The 18,326-nt window shown below is 41.1% G+C and overlaps 1 protein-coding gene across 7 annotated transcripts in view; it reads right to left on the bottom strand.

Moving 5' to 3' along the window:
• Positions 1-18,326, bottom strand: part of TRAPPC9 (trafficking protein particle complex subunit 9) — a 579,153-nt gene that overhangs the window by 467,965 nt on the left and 92,862 nt on the right. For all 7 annotated transcript variants that reach the window (XM_084848692.1, XM_084848698.1, XM_084848699.1 and 4 more), the window contains exon 17: positions 10,591-10,715. In XM_084848692.1, coding sequence (XP_084704818.1) covers positions 10,591-10,715 — 125 coding nt within the window. The remainder of the gene's footprint in view (positions 1-10,590; positions 10,716-18,326) is intronic.

The raw sequence follows: 18,326 nt of genomic DNA, 5'->3' as shown, positions 1-18,326 counted from the left end.
CACAAGGTTTGCCACAGTGCTTCTTAACAATGCATGGTGATATAGCAGTAACTGTGTGTATATCTAGTATAATTAACAGAATTAGGATGCAGTCCCATGGGATTGCCTCCCACTAGTCGGACGACTCTGATCTTGGAGGCATCCGAGTATCCTGTGCTCTCCCAGGCTGCTACCAGCAGGGCAGCAGGAGTGACGGAGGTGATTTTTGCCTCTTTGTCATCCTCTGCATTTTTCCCCTTTCGACAGGCCTCTAAGGCCATCTAGACAGTCACACTGCCAAAGGTGGGGAGGCCACAGAACGAAGCAGATCCGAGCCTCTCCTCTCCCAACCCACCAGAACACCCCCTTTGTTTTACCTCCATAATGTCATCCAAGGTCGCTTTTGTGACCTCTGCAAGCAGGTGCTGTGGTTCTTTCCGCAGCAGCTACAAGGGAGGGAGGGGAGGGATCGGATCTCAGAGTCCTCCTCCCAAAGTCATAGGACTGTCTACAATTTCAAGAAGGGGAATCCAAAAAATCCTGTGGCCCTGGCATGCTCTCCAAGGGTCCATAGGATCACTCTGTTAGTAATGATTAGTGAATTGCCAAATAGGACTTTCTCAATGACCAAAAGGCTCTGAGCATATGTTAATACTGTGCATCATTATACTGGATTTGTTGGCACTAACTTTGCCCATATAAAAGTTAAGATTATGTGTACTCCATGCTTAAAAATAATTGAATCTGTGCCTGGGAGATCCAATTTCTGCACTAAGCTAAATTCTGCAATATCTATAAACCAAGTCACATTGAAATTTATTCAGATTTGTTCACTTATTTTGCATATTTTTCCTGATTACTCTGATTTTGCTAGTCACTGGGGAGGGGCAAGGAGTTAGGCACAGCACTGGTCCCCAGCCACTGGAAACTGGTCAGGTACCTGCTTGGTATCAGAGATGTCGGCATACATTGTCCACACACTTCCAACTACATCTTTGCAACCATAGCTAGAAATTTGCTGTGGGGTGTTCTTTCCCATGAAAGCTGAGATGCTCATAAAACTGGATTCCACATTCTGTGCTTTTCCATGGTCCCATACAATCATAGTATACACGCAGCCCTGCCAATACCTTATTTCAGTGCCAGTTCAGACATTTATTATTTCTTCCTCACAGGCTACTAGCCATCACAGACATTTTGTGTAGCCACATTTCGCAACAGAACTCCCAGCTATAGCTCTGTACTGAGAGATAATTGGGTGAAGGTATAGCAATAACTCTTACTGGTGTGCCCATTTAAAAGTATCAGTCCAGAATATGGGCCTTAAGGCTTTGAAATCATTGTCAAATGCTTGAACGTCTTGTGACCAATTTACGTTCTATCATCTATCAAAACTGGATGTGAATAAACTCAAGAGTTCTCTTTCCCACTTGAAGACTTTAGATAAGAGAAATCACGCATGTTCTAGTCTATGCTTGGAGTTCTATCTGAATTCAACAGACTTTAACAATTAGCAAGATAATGTATAGTACAACTGGGGGTGATGGTCCCACAACACAGATACCCACGAATTCAAGAAGAAAGGGAATTGTCATTATGAGGTGAACAACAGGAAACAGCTTTCTCCCTCAAAACTATGTCCAAGAACTGAACAGTTATTTTAGGCACACCAAAGGTTAGTATGTTCCGTACCAGCTTATAACTCATCCACTTAGGAGTAATATCCAGAAGGGTGATCTTGTCAGAAACTGAAAATAAAAGTACTAAATGTGATGTATGCATTCATCACGGAATTAAAATGTAGATCTTTAATCTGATATAATCAGAGTTCTTTCCTGTGAGCAGACATTCAGCCTCACTGGTTTTGTTATGAACAAAAGGCATCATTTGATGCATCTCTTGATGCAAAGTGTTGTACTCATTAAATATACACAGAATACTACCTGCATTGAGATTTCAATAATTAAACCAAGACAATGAATACATCTCTTGTCTACAAATTAAAAATATGGACTAGTTTTAATTCTGGAATACAAAAATGGCTTTGTATTCAAATTTCAAATTCTTTCACTATAATATATGAAATTTACCAATGGCTTCAAAAGCCACACTTAACATGTAGAATAATTTACAATACATCTGATTCAGTTCAACATTTGCAGCATTGCTCCCCTAAAAGGTCAGTTAAATAAAATAATAATTATATATAAATAATTGTAATAAATAATAAAATGAATGAATGAATAATTCAATATATATGAAATAGTCTTCAATTTGAATGTAAGTCTTAAACCTGGTTCAGACAATACTCTCCTGTGATCTGCATGTGGTTGGGGCCGTGCCTGTCTAGGGCAAGATGTGCAAATTCATGTAAAATCCAATGTACAATGGATGTAAAATTGAATGCATGTAGAAACCAACTGCTTGGTCCTATCAGTCATGCTGTTCAGACCCACATGTCTCGGATGTCCTATTCAAATGTTACACCCATGTCTGGATGTTTGGCAGGACAGGCACATACAGTGGGAAGGGCAGGAAGTCATGATCTCACCCCGCAATGCATACGGTAAAGAACAGGGGAGAATGTCACTCAAACAGCACCCTGGATACAGATATAGGCACTGGTATAATGACAGAAGAGTTACATATTTTTCCATATGTATTTGCCCAGTCATGTATTCTACATTATGGTGCCCTGTTATCATACAGTAAAATTGTCTAACATGCACCATTTTAAGTTAGAATGGAATACTTTGTTATGAGAAATTCCAAATGTGAAATATTAGCCAATGTGGAATTTCACTTTCCATGGAGCTTATAAGCTCTATGGAGTTCAATGCAGCTTACTCCCAGGTAGGTCTGCACATGATTGCAACCTGGAAGAGCCTGTGCTATTTAAGAGTGAAATTTTTATATATAAACATACACATCTTGATAATCTTGGACAAAGTCTCAAGAAGCAACTCGGTACATTGACAAATTACTCAGTTCTCCCAAAGATTAAATGTCAACAATAAGAACTTACAGAAGCAAGTTGCAAATGTTTTCAGCAGGGAGCAGGTGAATGGCAAACTGACCCTTCCTTTGCCAAGCTGCTTACCTGTTCATAACTGCCCTCCATCCGAGTGTTAGCCTAGGTCTCTGTCCCAGCTGTTTAAAGCTAGAACAGGCAGTCACACTAGTGCTGAACTAATGGCTCTCTCTCACTCTCTTTGGAGCTAAATATGCAGTAGTTCCCATCAAGGGCAACCATCAAAGAGATACACGGTGTTTCTGTGGTGCAGTGCTTATGGTGACTGCCTCCCCCAGCTCACTTTCTGCCTTCTGATATACAATAGTAAAAAGGCTTCTTAAACAGAAAAATCCTGTCTTGGATAAAAATGTACAGCGCTGGCCACAAATAATTTAAAGCATCCTACTTTTACCTAAAGCAGTTTGGATACATTTTTGTGCAAAACTGGTTGAAGAGCGACAGTCTTAATTGGTTGATGGACTGCTACTTTCATCCCTGATCTCAAGGTTTCAGCATACTACTGCCAATGCAAAGAGTGCACATTAATATGTAACTAAGTATTTGAGAAATGTATATGGATGTACAGCATGTATTTAAGCAGTCAGGGTAATGGTAACCATGGTGCAGTCTCCAAGAATAGAATTATCATCTGTAAACGTTTTCATGCTGTGGCAGTTGACAGAATGGATATAAATACACCTATTAGCAGCCTCAAGTGAATCTTTAAACAGCACTGTAGGGATAGCAGTACTCTAAAAATAACTTGACAATGCTGCATTTGAACACTTGGCCTCAGAAGCACTCTGTCACATGCACCGGGTGAATTTCAATTTTTCCCTTCATGTAGTTCAAAATGAACATCTGTGGCACACGAGAGACAGGCAATGTGACATTCTCTGACCTCCCTTCTCTGTGTCTACCCTACAAATAGCAGTACAACAATATAACTACCAAACAGGCTAGGGAACAAGCAGCACTGGCTGGAATTTTAAATGCTAAGAGTCAAAAATAATTATCTTACAAGACAGAATTATTTACATGATGAAAATGCAATGCTGGGTGAGGTGGGTGGAGGGAGCAGTAATAACTCTCCTACTCTCTCATCCTTGGGTAGCTCAAGAGCCCTTGGATTCAGAACAGCTGTAGCATCTTCCCACTTGCTCCCCACCACATTAGGTTGCTCTTCAGACAAGGGCACACTTGGCAAGGGGGGTGGGGGATAAGGCTGTTCCCTTTCCCCACTTTAAAATCAACTGCTCCATTTTCATTAGGGCTAGCCTTGGGATATTGTATGCTTGTAAGGGGGTGGGGGAGAGCTCATTTCAGCCTTTCGGAGCTGCACAAGATCCCCACATTCAGGCTGTAAGACAGGGCAGTTTTACTCAAACATGCACCCCCATCCTGGTCTTAGGACGGAAACTTTTCCTCCTTGGAAGGAGGGATCACTGCTGCTCCATGTCCTTTCCCACATGAAGAAAAGAGCAAGGCAGTCAGCACTGTCTGGGATGCTCTGGATTTCCTTCAGGATGCATCACATCACTGGAGGGACTGGTGAACAGCTCCTTCCTCAGACTTTAGATGGCTCCACAGCTTTCCTTTTCAATAACAAAGGGGCATCTGCCAAACATCTCTTCCTGTATTTTTGCCACAGCTATGAGGCCCCGGGGCCCAATCCAATTTTTCTCAATGTTACTCATGGGTGAGCATACATCCTCGTTTCAGGTTTTCTCTAGTTCAGAAATAATAACTAGCTTCTCAAATACACAAAGTGGTCTTCATTCTGACCATCAAAATAGCTTTGGCTATAACTATGTTTGCTAAACATATTCCTCTTCCAATTTCATTTATCACTGCTTCCTCACCATGAGGCAGTGTAGGCTGGTGGCTCCGATGTCAGTGGGGCGGTGAATCCGCTCCAGGTTTCAGTTAGAACCAGTCAGAACTCTAAAGCAGCTATGCAAGATGCTTTAGTTCCTTTAGAGTTCTGACTGAAACCTGGAGCAGATTCACCATCCCTCTGATATTGGAGCCACCAGGCTCCACTGCCATGAGGGGAATTTGAATCCACAATACGTTTTATTTTTGGCTCACCTAACCCTAACTAGCAAAAATGAGAGAATTTCACTGTCACATACCAAAGGAAATACTTGTGGTTAACTGTATTTCTCTAATTCTTTTTGCAATTATTTTGGGACATTTCAGAGATTATTTAAACTGGATTCCTGCACTGAACAGGACTTGATGGTCTAGATGGCCCCTTTCAACTCTATGATTCTATGAGTTGATTTTACATAGTGCACTCAGATCTAACCCTCATTTCAGAAGTACCAGTGTTGCTAATGGACAGCTCGATCATGCCATTCTTGTGAGGTAGAACAAGGACTGAGGGTTATCCTTCATGTTACTCATTGCGCTCACTAGTGGAGTAGACATTTTTTGCAGAATTATTTTTCACCTTTAGAGAGATCTGTGCATATTTAACGTTACTATTTTTCACCTTTGGGGAGATTTGCGGAAATTCACAGTAACTACTGCGCTTATTTGCAGTAACTACTGTGCTTTAGCGCATTTGAGCAAATCTCCCTGAAAGTGAAAAAAAGTAAAGTTAAATTTGCACAAATCTCCCTGAAGGTGGAAAGAAAAAAGGTGTCACTGTCAGGGAAGCGATGAAGTGAAGGAGTAAATTGGCAGGTGTTACTTCTTATCAATATATCAAAGCAGGCACGAATGGCAAGAGAGGAGACACTAGCAAGATCATGAGGAGCAACCAGGTTTTTCGCTGCTCTTGCTAGGTGGTTAAGCCATGCATAAGCCACTCCACCAGGTTCACACATGACAGCAAGCCACCCTGAAAAAAAGCCACCCTGAACAACCCAACAACAAGCCATGGATTCTCAGGGTGGCTTGTGCATGGTTAACAAACCATGCTCAAGCCATCATGCCAGGTTTGCATGACACAATAAGCCACACTGACACAAACATGGCTCACAACCTACTGTTTTTGTGTGGTGCGAACCAAGTCACTGACTCAGAACCTGAACAGCTTCCTTGGATTTAGATGGAAAGGAGAGAAGGAGTTTGGCATCATCAGCATACTGGCAAAACCAAACTGCTAAACCCAGGACAACAGCATCCATCTGTTTCATGTACCATGGGGGATAAGATGGAACCTTCAGGGACATCATAGTCCAATGGCCAAGGTGCTGAAGAAATGCTACCTTCTTGAACCACTCCTCTACGAAGCATTGGAACAACCATAAAATGGTGCCTCCAAGTCCCATATCAGCCAGGCAGAGCAGAAGGATATTATGGTTGATGATATCAAAAGTCATGGAGAGCTTCAGAAGAATCAACAGGGGCACATTCCCTTGTCAAGTTACAAGCATACAATACCCACCAAGGTGACCAAAGCTAGCTTTGACCCATAAACAGTGACAAGTTTTAAGTGGTTCTTGAAAACACACCTATTCACACAGGCTTTCTCTGACCTGTGAGGGACTCTGTTCCTACCTAGATATTGTTATAGTACTGTAATGTTTTTTAAATCTTTTTAATGTTTAATTATTATTTTATCTGGGCTGTTATATTGTATTTTAATGTTAACTGCTTAGGGATTTTAAGTGGTATAGAAGTATTTTAATAAATAAACAGGCCTGAAACTAGATTGAATTATATAATTGTAATCTCTCTTGAAGGGGCGGGGGTATAAGTCACAAAGCATGTATCAATTTTAACAGTGTTCTCCATAGTCACATGAACATGGGAATGTGGGAAGAGGGGAAAAGAAAAGCCTGTTACATGGTGCTACCCTTGTATATAATATGTGCAGACTCTTATGTGGATAATAGTGGGAAATCATACATTTTCTAGCAGTTTCTTACTCTTAAATTTAGCCAAAGTTATTTTCCTTTTAAAATGGCAAGCATTATATTATTTATCCATGCTATTCCTTTAAACAGTAAATATGCAAACTGTTGTAATTATTGTCTATTTTCAGCAATGGAATTAAATTAGTACGTTCCAGCATGGCCTTTCAAAAATCAGTTTAGAATCCATTGCAGCTGTCACCTTCTACATCCCAAATTTCTTCTGCTGAGAATCCCTGCACTTGACCTACTCTTTGCAAATATCCACAGTGATAAATGACTAAAATTTCCTTTCTTCCAATTAGCTGTCTTCATCCCTTTCCCACAATTAGCTGTCTCCAATTAGCTGGTTGAAAAGAAAAGCTTTGTATTTCTTCCAAAATAGCAAACTAGATTTCTTAGTTTTCCCCAAAAAGCCTGTATTATAGCCACATTTACACATAATCTGCAACTGGAAATTCTCCCAATTAATTTGGAAAGTGGTACCACCACTACATTTTTATCTTCAAAAACACAGATTACAAAAGGGATGAGTTCTGGAAAATGTATGAAAGTCAATGTAACAAATGAGAAATTTGATGCAACTTAATTCTGACTTCAAGGAGAGCACTGCATGTCATTGCTAATTTAAAGCTTTAAAAACAGACAATTCCATTTATTCATGTATTTGGGAATCCCATCATCAAAATATATCAAATGAATTATGGATTTTTAAGAAGAACTGAACCATCCCAGCCATAACAGACATTCGTTTTTTAAGAACATTGTTCTCAAAGCCAAGTGGGCTTGCTTAAGCAGATGGAAGCATTTGTGAAGAAGCAGTAAAGAATAAAGGCAGAGAAAATAACAGTGAAGTGACTGGGAAAAGAGAAAATATGAGGGGGCGGGGGGAGAAAAGGAACACTCCATTGCCTGGCCTGTAAATGTGCTATTCTGGAGGAGCGAGAACATTTCAACTGTACTTAGAAAGTTGTGTTTTGCTTTCTGCATTAATGAACAGTAAGCTGCTGCAGCAGAATTAAAGTAAATGAATTATCAGTACTAGTGTAAAAACTATGAATCTCTTGGGTTTACAAGAGCTTTATAGCCTGATAGCAACCACAACATGCTCAGCTCAATCCAGAAGCTCCTTGTACCTGTAAAAACTCTGGTGTTGCTCCTATGTGTGCAACAAATTCTCCACATACTGACTTAACTAAGGACAGCTGCACAAGTGTTATGTCAAGGAACAGCAACGCAGCACCCATGGGTGCCCTGGCAGCCTCCAACACCCATAAGGGTGCCTGCCAAACCCCACTGGACCCTCACAGCCTTTCTTTCCTTCTTCCCCCTCTGTTACCACCACCCCCAGATCTCTCCTCCCCTCCCCTTCTGCACATGCAGTCTCCCCATCATTGCTCATCCAAGCACCTTTCTTTTAGATGTCTATGGACAACGTGGTGCAGCCCATTGTCAACAAGGCCAGAACAATGTGAGGTGAATTTCATTCCATTTTTGAATTGGAAACTAAAGCTTGGAAACCCGACAGCAGTCCATCCCAACAGCATTTTTCTAATTTGGGGGAATGAATCAAGAAGTTAAATCTTCTGGATTCCCTTTCCCCTGAAGTCAGGTAATTATAGCTGCTCCTACTCTATTTCTTTACCTTTTCTCCTAAATCTATCCATTTCTGACACTGCAGCCTACCATTTTCATCAACAGGTGAGCTGCCTTGGTCGTATAGCTTTTCAGTCCCCTGCTCATAGAGGATAAGGCCATCAACGGCTATTAGTCATGATTACTATATATTACCTCCAGTTCCAGGCACAATATGCCTCTATGCCAATTACTGGGGAACATGAGCAGGAGGGCGCTGCTGCACCCATGTCCTGCTTGTGGGCTTCCCGTGAGCATCTGTGACAGAAGGCTGGACTAGATAGGCCTTGAGTCTGATACAGCAGGGCTCTTCTTATGTTGTGCTATTTCCACAGCACCACCTTCCCCTGATTATTTGGCAAATGCTAACTTACCCAATCATCTTTCTCTATCTTTTCCAATTACGTTTAATATATCTGGTATACTGGCAAATGTGCTAGGGGGTGGGTATACTAATCAAGCCATTTTTCTCTTCTGTAATAAATGTGCATGTGTGTGTGTGTTCTGAGAACAAAAATCTGTAAAAAATAAAGTGTATGCTTCTGGACTTCAATGAGTGTTTGAGCTAATTTCCCCATCTAGATGTAGCTATTCCCCATTTGTAAGAGAACAGTGCATAAATCCACTGTCTACATACCTTATCTCTGGTGAAAGGTCTCCATGCTTATTACACATGCATACATGTGAGTTGCATGTCCATGTAAATGGGGATGCATGGCAAAAATAGGGTTGATTGGTTGTTAGACAAAAATTTCCAACTTGTTTTTACCAGAAGCTTTTTTGAAACCAAAAAAGATAAAGCCTTGATATTTACATATTACTGAGAATTATTAGCAATTGTAAAACACTAAGATACTTAATGCGTCAATTAAAAATATTTCAACTCAAAAGGGTGTGATTTTTTTCACAAAAATGTACATCTTCAATTGTTCATTAAATTATTAGCAAACCCTTCTATGCTTTAGAATTGACAGACTGAAAGGGGGAAGGATTATGGAGCCAAGGAGATCTCACATTTAAATAAGTGTGGTATCATAACAAATTACATCAATAGTGTAGGGGTCAGAGGGAGGGTATCTGACAGCCAAAGACACTTAGGGCACAGTCCTATGCATGTTTAGACAGAAACAGTCCTACAATTCCCAGCATTCTGCAGCCACCCATGGAGGGAGTTGTAGGACCTTCTTCTGTCTGAACATGCATAGGATTACACCCTTCAGGCGCAAACCTATGGGGATAGGCAGCTGCCTCCAAATTCAGAGGCGACCACCTATCCAGTGCAGGGCAGGAGAAGCACGGAGGGGATCGTTCCCCTGCCCAGGGGAGGAGGCTGCCGGACAACACATAGGATGTGTCGTACCAGCATTCCCACTTTCCCTGCCCTGGAGTGCCCCCCAGAACACCCCATTTTGGCCGCTCCACACTCCTCTTCTGAGCTCAGAGCTGTTCCATGCTGCCTACAAGGCAGTGCGGGGGGGGGGGGGGAGGTTAGTTCTCTGGGAACCGACCTTGGAGCCAAATAGGATTACTCCCTCCGTGAGTTAAGATGCCTCTCCAAAATACTATCTGAAGAAGGCCTGAGTCTTAAATTTGTGTACTGACCCTAAATCCTGATCTTCCTCATGTCTACTCCTTAAGCCAGAATTCTGTTACCAGTCCTACATACTTGACCTTGTGTTCTCATTCCAACTGTGTAAATCTAACTCCCAAGCTCTTTGCCCATTATCAGTTACACAAATTCATGTGGGTGTGCACACATTCTGAGTTCTTGTGCTGATCCATCATACAAGTGCTTTTGTCACTGTTGCAAAATGGGTGTAAAGTATCCCTTACTAATACATATAGGTATTTTCAGCTTGATAACTGTGTTATATTCAGCTATTACATGGTCCTTTTTCATCATACCCGTTTTTTAAGAAGGCAAAAAGTATTTACCCTGTAATCAGTTCCTCTCAAGAAGACAGCCATACAAATGCAAGGATTTTCTTGATCTTACAGCTCTGGCAGCTTCCAATATATGCACACAGACACACACCTCCCAGCACAGAACATTCGGCATAGATTACAAAATCAATTACTGTGATGCTGCTCACTTACCTTTACATGACTGAAGTCACCAACTTTGGAGGTTTCTGGTGGATTTATAGGCTTATTCTCTACTCGTGGTTTTATCACTTGTCGAAAAGGACTGGAAAGTGGAAGACCACTCACACTAATTCCATCTATAAAATGGAAGGGAAAGCCAAAATTATTTTCCCCCACTTACAAGTTCTGAGGCACTTTCCAGAATCTCACATGAAGATGAGTATTACATGGGGAAGGGGAGAATGATAATCCATGTCAAGTGATGGCTGAGAAGTGTGTAGCCTATGGGGATCAAATATTCATTGGAAGTGCTCTGCCCCAATAACCAACATGCAGAAGTGCTCTAAGAATTGCAAACCAGAAACAAACCATGGCTTGCAACTTTAATTTGGAAGGCAAGCACAAATAATACTTTGCTTGTCTGGAAGCTAGAGAATCTGAGTCTGCAAACATAGGAGGAAGCATACAAACCCAAGACTTGCTCCCAGTTTGGAATGATATGGAATCTAAGCCTATGTTTCTAAAACAATACAGAAAAAAAGGATATGGGGGGTGGGGGATGATTTTTAAAGTAATATAAATGCTAGAAGTCAATCTGACCGAGGCATGCAACATTCAATCTTAACTCAATGGATATATATTTCCAGTGTGAACAGTCTTCAATAAAACAGTTTCAACATTTCTCAGAATACTCCATTGTAGACTATGATCACAGGTTTTATTAGTATGCTCAGTTAACATAAAGTATCACATAATTATGCCACATCAAGAAGCCATTAAAATTATTCACATATAATCTTCCATTTGTCATCCAAGTTTATATATTACTGAGGAATTGCCATTTGAAATCCAGCTCTGCTATACCATTTTAGCGTTACCATATTTACTGCAATATCATTAAAAGGGCTATTAGAAACTGCTACAAATTACAGTTTCTTTGGAATTAACTGAATTACTGCAACTTTCTTCAAATGCTATCATCTCCAGTGAGATTGGTAGTTAAACCAAAGTGGGAAAAAATCAAAATCATGTAGCCTATATAACAGCTTTGAGAAATGCAGTAATTCATGTCTCCTAAGGACAAAACGTATGTATAGCATAACTAGTCTCTCCTTTTCAAAGGCAGCACATGGATCTCTGGATTCTCATAACAAAGCTTTCCTTTCTTTCCCATAGGTTTTCTCCATTATTAACTTTGGCTTTAAACCAATTAAAATAAACAAACTGGCTTCCAGATCTTTGTCATGAACCTGTGCGCACCATATGCTAGGCAATAAACCTTACTCAAGGCTGGCAACTGACTGCTCACTAGAGATCGGTGGTTTCCCCCATAGAGTTGCCACCTTGAGTGGGCTTGGCCCAGAAAGGCAACTATAAATACATGAAATATTTAATTAAATAAATAATAAAGTAAATAGACTGCTGCAGTTAAGTAAATGGAAGGGCAGGGAGGGTATACTGGGGGCTAAGGGGCTTGCGGGGAAATCCTTCATCTTTGAAGCCTCTTGGATTGGGAAATGGACTAAATAGTTTCTGTTTTGTTTGTTATTTAAAAAAATCCGTTCATATCCAGGTCAGCCTGGGACAGTTTGCCCTTTCACAGCATTTGAACTGCTAGCTGCAGGTGCTGGAAAGCAGCCATTTGTGCCCCAGAAGGAAAGGCTACCATGCTTGTTTGGCTGTAGGAATGGCTGTTCTTGCAAGTCTACAGCCCTTTCCAATTAATTTTTTTTAATTGCCAGAGGCTGTGTACTTTGAGAGGAGACGATGTACACGGGAACACTGGCAGGTGCCTCATCCTGAGTCAGACCACTGGTCCACCCTGCGCAGTATCGTCAGCACTGACTGGCAGCAGCTCTCCAGGGTTTCAGGCAGTGTTTATTTATTTATTTATTGCATTTACACCCCGCCTTTCTCCCTCTCGCAAGGAACTCAAGGCGGCTTACATTATCCTCCTCCTCACCGTTGTATCCTCACAACAACAACCCTGTGAGGTAGGTTGGGCTGAGAGTCTGTGACTGGCCCAAAGTCACCCAGTGAGCTTCCATGGCCCAGTGGGGACTAGAACCCAGATCTCCCGGCTCCCAGTCCGTCACTCTCACCACTACACTACACTGGCTCTACAGTGTTCCCAGCGCCAAGGATTAAACCAAGGACCTCCTACATGCAAACCATGTGCTCGACCACTGAGCCATGCCTCCTGGTATATACTCCCTCATCTCTGGCGGGAAATACTGAGAAAAACGATCCACCCCTACACGTGGTTATTTCCCAGCAGTAAAGCTCGATCTCCCTCTTCAATTATACAGGGACAAGCTATCACTTGCTATGACTAACACAAGCAAAGTTCTAGATATAAGCAATTTAATTTTTTTGGCACTCTAAATTATGTCCCTATGTCAACCTGCATCATCCCCTGACATTCTGATGAAGGCACCAGTTCACCTTCACCGCAACCACTTACTAGCTTGGTCAACAACAGCAGAAGCAAGATGTTTTTCAGCTAACACCCTCTGAAGCAAAGTCTTTAACATACGTGCTTAACATTAAATAATTGATAATATGAATTAGAAAACAAACAATATTATCAATTTCATACTACAAGAGTTAATTAAAATATGAAATCATTAGACTTTTATCATTAGGCCTTTATCAAATTTAACATTATCTTTGCCTGAATTAAATTGTGGGACACCAATAGAACTCATTACTGTAACTTCTAAATAAATTATGTACACAGTACTTCTCTTGGATTATTAAAATTGTTATATTTATAAGATACCGTACAATATCACTTTTCAATTATACTCTAGGAAATGTCAAAAAATGAGGTTGTTGCTTTTTTCTGTGTTTACTGCTCTTACTGAGACGAATGGGTCTGCTGTTGAATAAGAGTAACTTCTTAAAACATATTTTGGAAACATAATATCAACTTCCTATTTGTTGCATTTCCAAAGCCTTCCAGACCCAAACTAAATCAACCTCTCAAAACTAACACAGGATATCACATTCATCTACCATAAGAAATAAAGTTATAGCTATGGTGTATAGCTTTTCCTTCAACGATACATTCCAAACACAAGTACAATTCTTGTGCATTGAGGGCAATTCCTAGATTCGGTGTGGTTTTGAAGTTCAATGGAAAAATTAAATAAACACTGCTTCTCTAATTTACCATAGGTGCAGTGCCAAGAGGGAAGCTCTGTCCAGCATCGCTGTAGGTATGGCTGCAGAGGCACAAAACCAAGCTCTTTGTTGATCAAGCAGTGGATACAGGACGCACACACAGGCCTCCCAACCACTCTAATGGCCTCTTGTGGTGCATGCACAGATGCCAATCAAGAGGCTGGGGGGGGGGGAGCAGAAGTCTATTATCTTCCACTGTGCATCTATTATCTTACTCACATGGGAGTTGTACCTGTGATGGCCTGGCTTGAACTCATAAAGTTTAGAAGCACTGTGCGTGTCTGGCTGGGGGGCGGGTACATTTACCAACAACTTTCCACCAAGAAAAACTATGTTATCAGGAAAGGAGAATGCAAGTAAATCTATTCTTAAACAACACATCAGCTCTGTTAAAAGTTAACTTCTCATGTATCATTAAGCTAATATTTAGCTTGGTACTCTATGCTATAGCACAGCCATGATGTTTGTGCCCAAAGCCGTATTTTAAATTGAATAACAAAAGCAACAACTAACTACGCAAGTTACAAATTAAACTCGCCAAACCTGATTGTGCACTGGTTCTCAAGTATTATTGCTTTAAGAGCTAGCAGGAGGTCAGGTTGCTTTAATTATTACTAAAGGGTTTTTATTATTTTAACTTTTGGTTATACTCCAAAAGTTCTTAGGATAGGGCAGTCTATAAATCAAATACTTGAACTCTTTGTTGTAAGCTAGATAAACACACACACGCACACTCCTGAGTTATTCAATTTTCTTTACAATTACTCAACTTCATCCAAACTTAAATGTAATTAAAGTATTTTCAAATTGCTTCAAAATGATTTGATACAGCAAGACAGGCTTCATATGTGAAAACTGAGTCTTTAACTGAATTTTATGTGCGACAGATACAGAAAAGTGTTATCTGTTTGGAATGCTACTTGCCAGACATTGAAATAATTAAGACATAACACCAAACCTTGGTCTCCTATAGTTTACCACACTATGCTAAAAGAGGTTCAGCTAATAGAATATGTGTGCATGTGTATTTTATGCAAGATGAATAAAAATGTTTTTAATTTGAATCAAACATACTTTCTTTTACAGAATAAATTGATTGGTGTTAAATAATCAGAATATAAGCATGTCAGCCCTATAGTTGATCTTTAAACTGAATCAATTCCATTACCAGTTACATTCAGTTAAAGGAGGATTTTCTATGTAAACAAAGAACAAATGTGATCTTTTCCAAAATATGAATAATACTCTACCTACCAAACATGGGAATTCAATTTACACCTCATAAAAATAAATTATTCTAGTTTGCTAAATAACTATCAGACCTTGCTTCAATGTATCAGTCATGGGCATTTCATTTTTGTTTGCTATTTCGTTTTTGTTGATAGTGGGGCTAGGCCAAACCAGACTGAGGTGGCAAGGAGCAACACTAAAAAAATGTCTTTCAGTCCACACATTCCAATATTTGCATACTTAACTCTCATTGCAGCTGGTGAGAAGAAGGACCCTATATAGTATTTTAAAGACATACCATACAAAACGTATAGGGTGTGACAAAGAGGATGCAATGCTGCTTGAAAGAGTAACACCATGTAAATAATACTCTAGTTATAAATTAACGTGTGTAATCCTAAAATGGTGTGAACGAAAGCACAGTGGCAGATCCTTCACTGCTTCCAAAGACCTGCTGGCCTGCACCAGCAAGGGCAGGAGGTGTAGGGTAGGAAAGTAGACTATGCTTTTGCCATGGTTTTCTTTAAATCCCCCATTGGTTCTAATAGGGGAGAATAGTTACGCCAGCACCAGGCTGGTGTAGAGGAGGAGTCCAATCCTGGGGCCTTCACAGCAGACTAAGGTGCTTTGGACCCAGCACGTCCAAGGCCACCTCTGACCTGTCTCATTTCTGGGCCTATCACTGGAAGGAAACCACTGGCAATAGATTTACCATGAGTTTAACTGGGGGACAGGGACGGGACCCCCCATCCTAACTTGTCTCTGATGGCTGCCTAAGGAGTTTAGGAGTGCTCTACTGTTAGTAAGATTTGCACCACTATTTTGGTAATACATAAAATAGTATCAACAGAAAATTTGAATTAAATCAGACTTTTCCCCTTGGTGATTTAAATAATTACTTAAGTCATTTAAATCAACGTTTTTACATTTTGCTCTGCTGTTTTTTTAAAATAATATTGTCTCTTTGAGATTATCCACTTTCCCTTGTATTGTTCAAAACACTTATGCCTGCAAGTGTGCCTATCATTCACTCCAATGCACTGGGCTAGATAGGTCTTGGTCTCATCCAGCATAACTCTTCTTATGTTCATATGTACATGCACTTCAGTAGTATGAATCATGAGGCTGGAAATCCCCTCTATTACCTAAGAAAATTTTGTACAGACCTTATGACAGTTCTACTCCTGTTTGTTTTAATCAGGTCTCTCTACCTACTGGGATAAAACGACATGATCAGTAGTGTAGTGGCAAATACAGAAGTGCAGGGTGCCTTCACAGCCAAACCCCTCACAGCCATGCCCCCTTCTAAGATTGTACAACCTTGTAGAATTGTACAATAAAAATGAGCTTTCACTCACTTATCTCTAAGCCATTATTTCTCCCAATTATCTTTGCTCAATGCAAATCAGTGCTATGCATGTTTACTCAGAAGTCCCATTTAGTTCAATGGGTTTACTCCCATGTAACTGTGGGTAGGATTGCAGCCTTCATCTTACTTCTCAGCCTTGGTATGTGTAAAGTAATAATGCAGAACCGTGTCTCCAGCAGTGCCAACCACATGCCTCTGGGAAGCTCACCAACAGGGCAACACGGAGAAAGCCATCCCCTCCTGCTGGACCGCAGGATCTGGTGGCAATCAGAGGTACCCTGCCTCTGATGAACAGGGGTACTATCTTGCCTCCCAATAGCTCTGCTTGCACTAAGGATAGCTAACAGGAAAACAAAATCTCACCCTCTCCTCCATACAACATATTCTTACTATACAATGAGTGCAAGTGATTTGCAAAAGAAAACAGCTTTGCACAATTAACATACAGAATTCCCTGACACAAAGACATGGTGATGGCCACTCTCACCGGCAGCTTTGATTCGTGTACAATGGTTTCATCAGCAGCTATTGGCCATGATAGTGATGTTGAACTTCCATGTGAAGGCCTCTGGGGACCCGACACTGAGGTCACACCACAGAGACAGTTGGACTTTTTTCTGTCTAAGCATGCATTGGATCGTACCTTAAATAGAAGGACTAGAGGCTGGATCAGAGATTTAGACAGAAAAAAACCCTTTCAATTGACCTGTTCACAGATTGCTAAGGCGGAAAACACCTGGATATTTCCTCCCCATTGTTTATTTATTATTTGATTTATATTCCACCTTTTTGCCAAAAACTGGTGCTCAATAGAACTGATAATAAAATACAGATTAAAAACAAAATATTAATTAAAACAGAACATAAAACATACATTAAAAACTATTAAAACACTGCAAAAAATAAACAGCATTTAAAAAATAAACAGCATAAAATTCTGCATTTTAAAGGAACTAGCAAACAATGCCATTTAAGCTACAATCGTATACACGCTTACCTGGCATTAAGTCCCACTGACTCATTGGCCTTACTTCTGAATAGTTATGTATTCAGCTTAGAAGCCAAGCAAAAAAAAATCTAGCACCTCCTCTCCGTCTACCACTTCATTCTGCCCAATAGCACTACACTGAAGGGAGTTTTTATTATTATTATTTGAGGCAGTGCTGCACTGCCAGTACAAAAGGGCTATACCACATGCTCCACACACAGATACACACCGTCCTCCTCCCAAAAGTGATCTCGCCCACCAATCTGAGAAATTCAGCCTCCTCCCCACTTCCTAGCTCACTTTCACCTCACCTTCTTCTCCTCCTCCTCCACCAAGCAGGTTCTCCTCGACTAGGCTGCAGCCACTACCCCCAAAACTCTCCTGCTTCCCTTAGAAGCTGGCTCTGGAGGCCATGATCTTCACTTGGGCAGGGAAGCCATGCTCAGCATGCTCGCACAGCTGCAGCTGCCTGTGCCCAGTGTCGCAAGACAAGCTCAGCTGAACACAGCCGGGTCGGCAGCAAGGCTGCCTCCACCTCCCCACCTCATGCCCCCACCTCCCTCTCCCTCTCAGGAGGCCCCAGCCAAGGCGGAAGAACAAAAGCAGGGCCAATGGGCTGGCACATGCAGTCACTCCCTCCCTCCATGGCTCAACGCTGGGAAAATGGAGGGGAGCCGGCTGGGACCCGTCTACAAAAATAGTACTGGGTTGAAGACCCAGTGCGACCCCCCCACACACACAACTACAAGCCTGCACATGATACAAGTGGCAACAAAATATTCCAGACTACCCACCCATGAGAAGCTTGGTGAGCTTTGTCTCTATCCAGACACAACGCTGGAGTGATTTTCAAGACACATGTAGGCTCAGCTGCATTAGCTGTCGGCTCCATTACAGTCAGGTTAATACTTTTCTCTTATGGGTTGCCTGATAGAGGTGCTTTACCCTTCAACTCTGAAATATCATTTATTGAGC

Source organism: Heloderma suspectum, chromosome 4, assembly GCF_057233095.1.
Source record: "Heloderma suspectum isolate Gila_16-S chromosome 4, 16-S_ref, whole genome shotgun sequence".
NCBI classification, from domain to species: domain Eukaryota; kingdom Metazoa; phylum Chordata; class Lepidosauria; order Squamata; family Helodermatidae; genus Heloderma; species Heloderma suspectum.
Note: the sequence above shows the minus strand (reverse complement) of the source record. Positions and strands in the feature narration are given on the sequence as shown.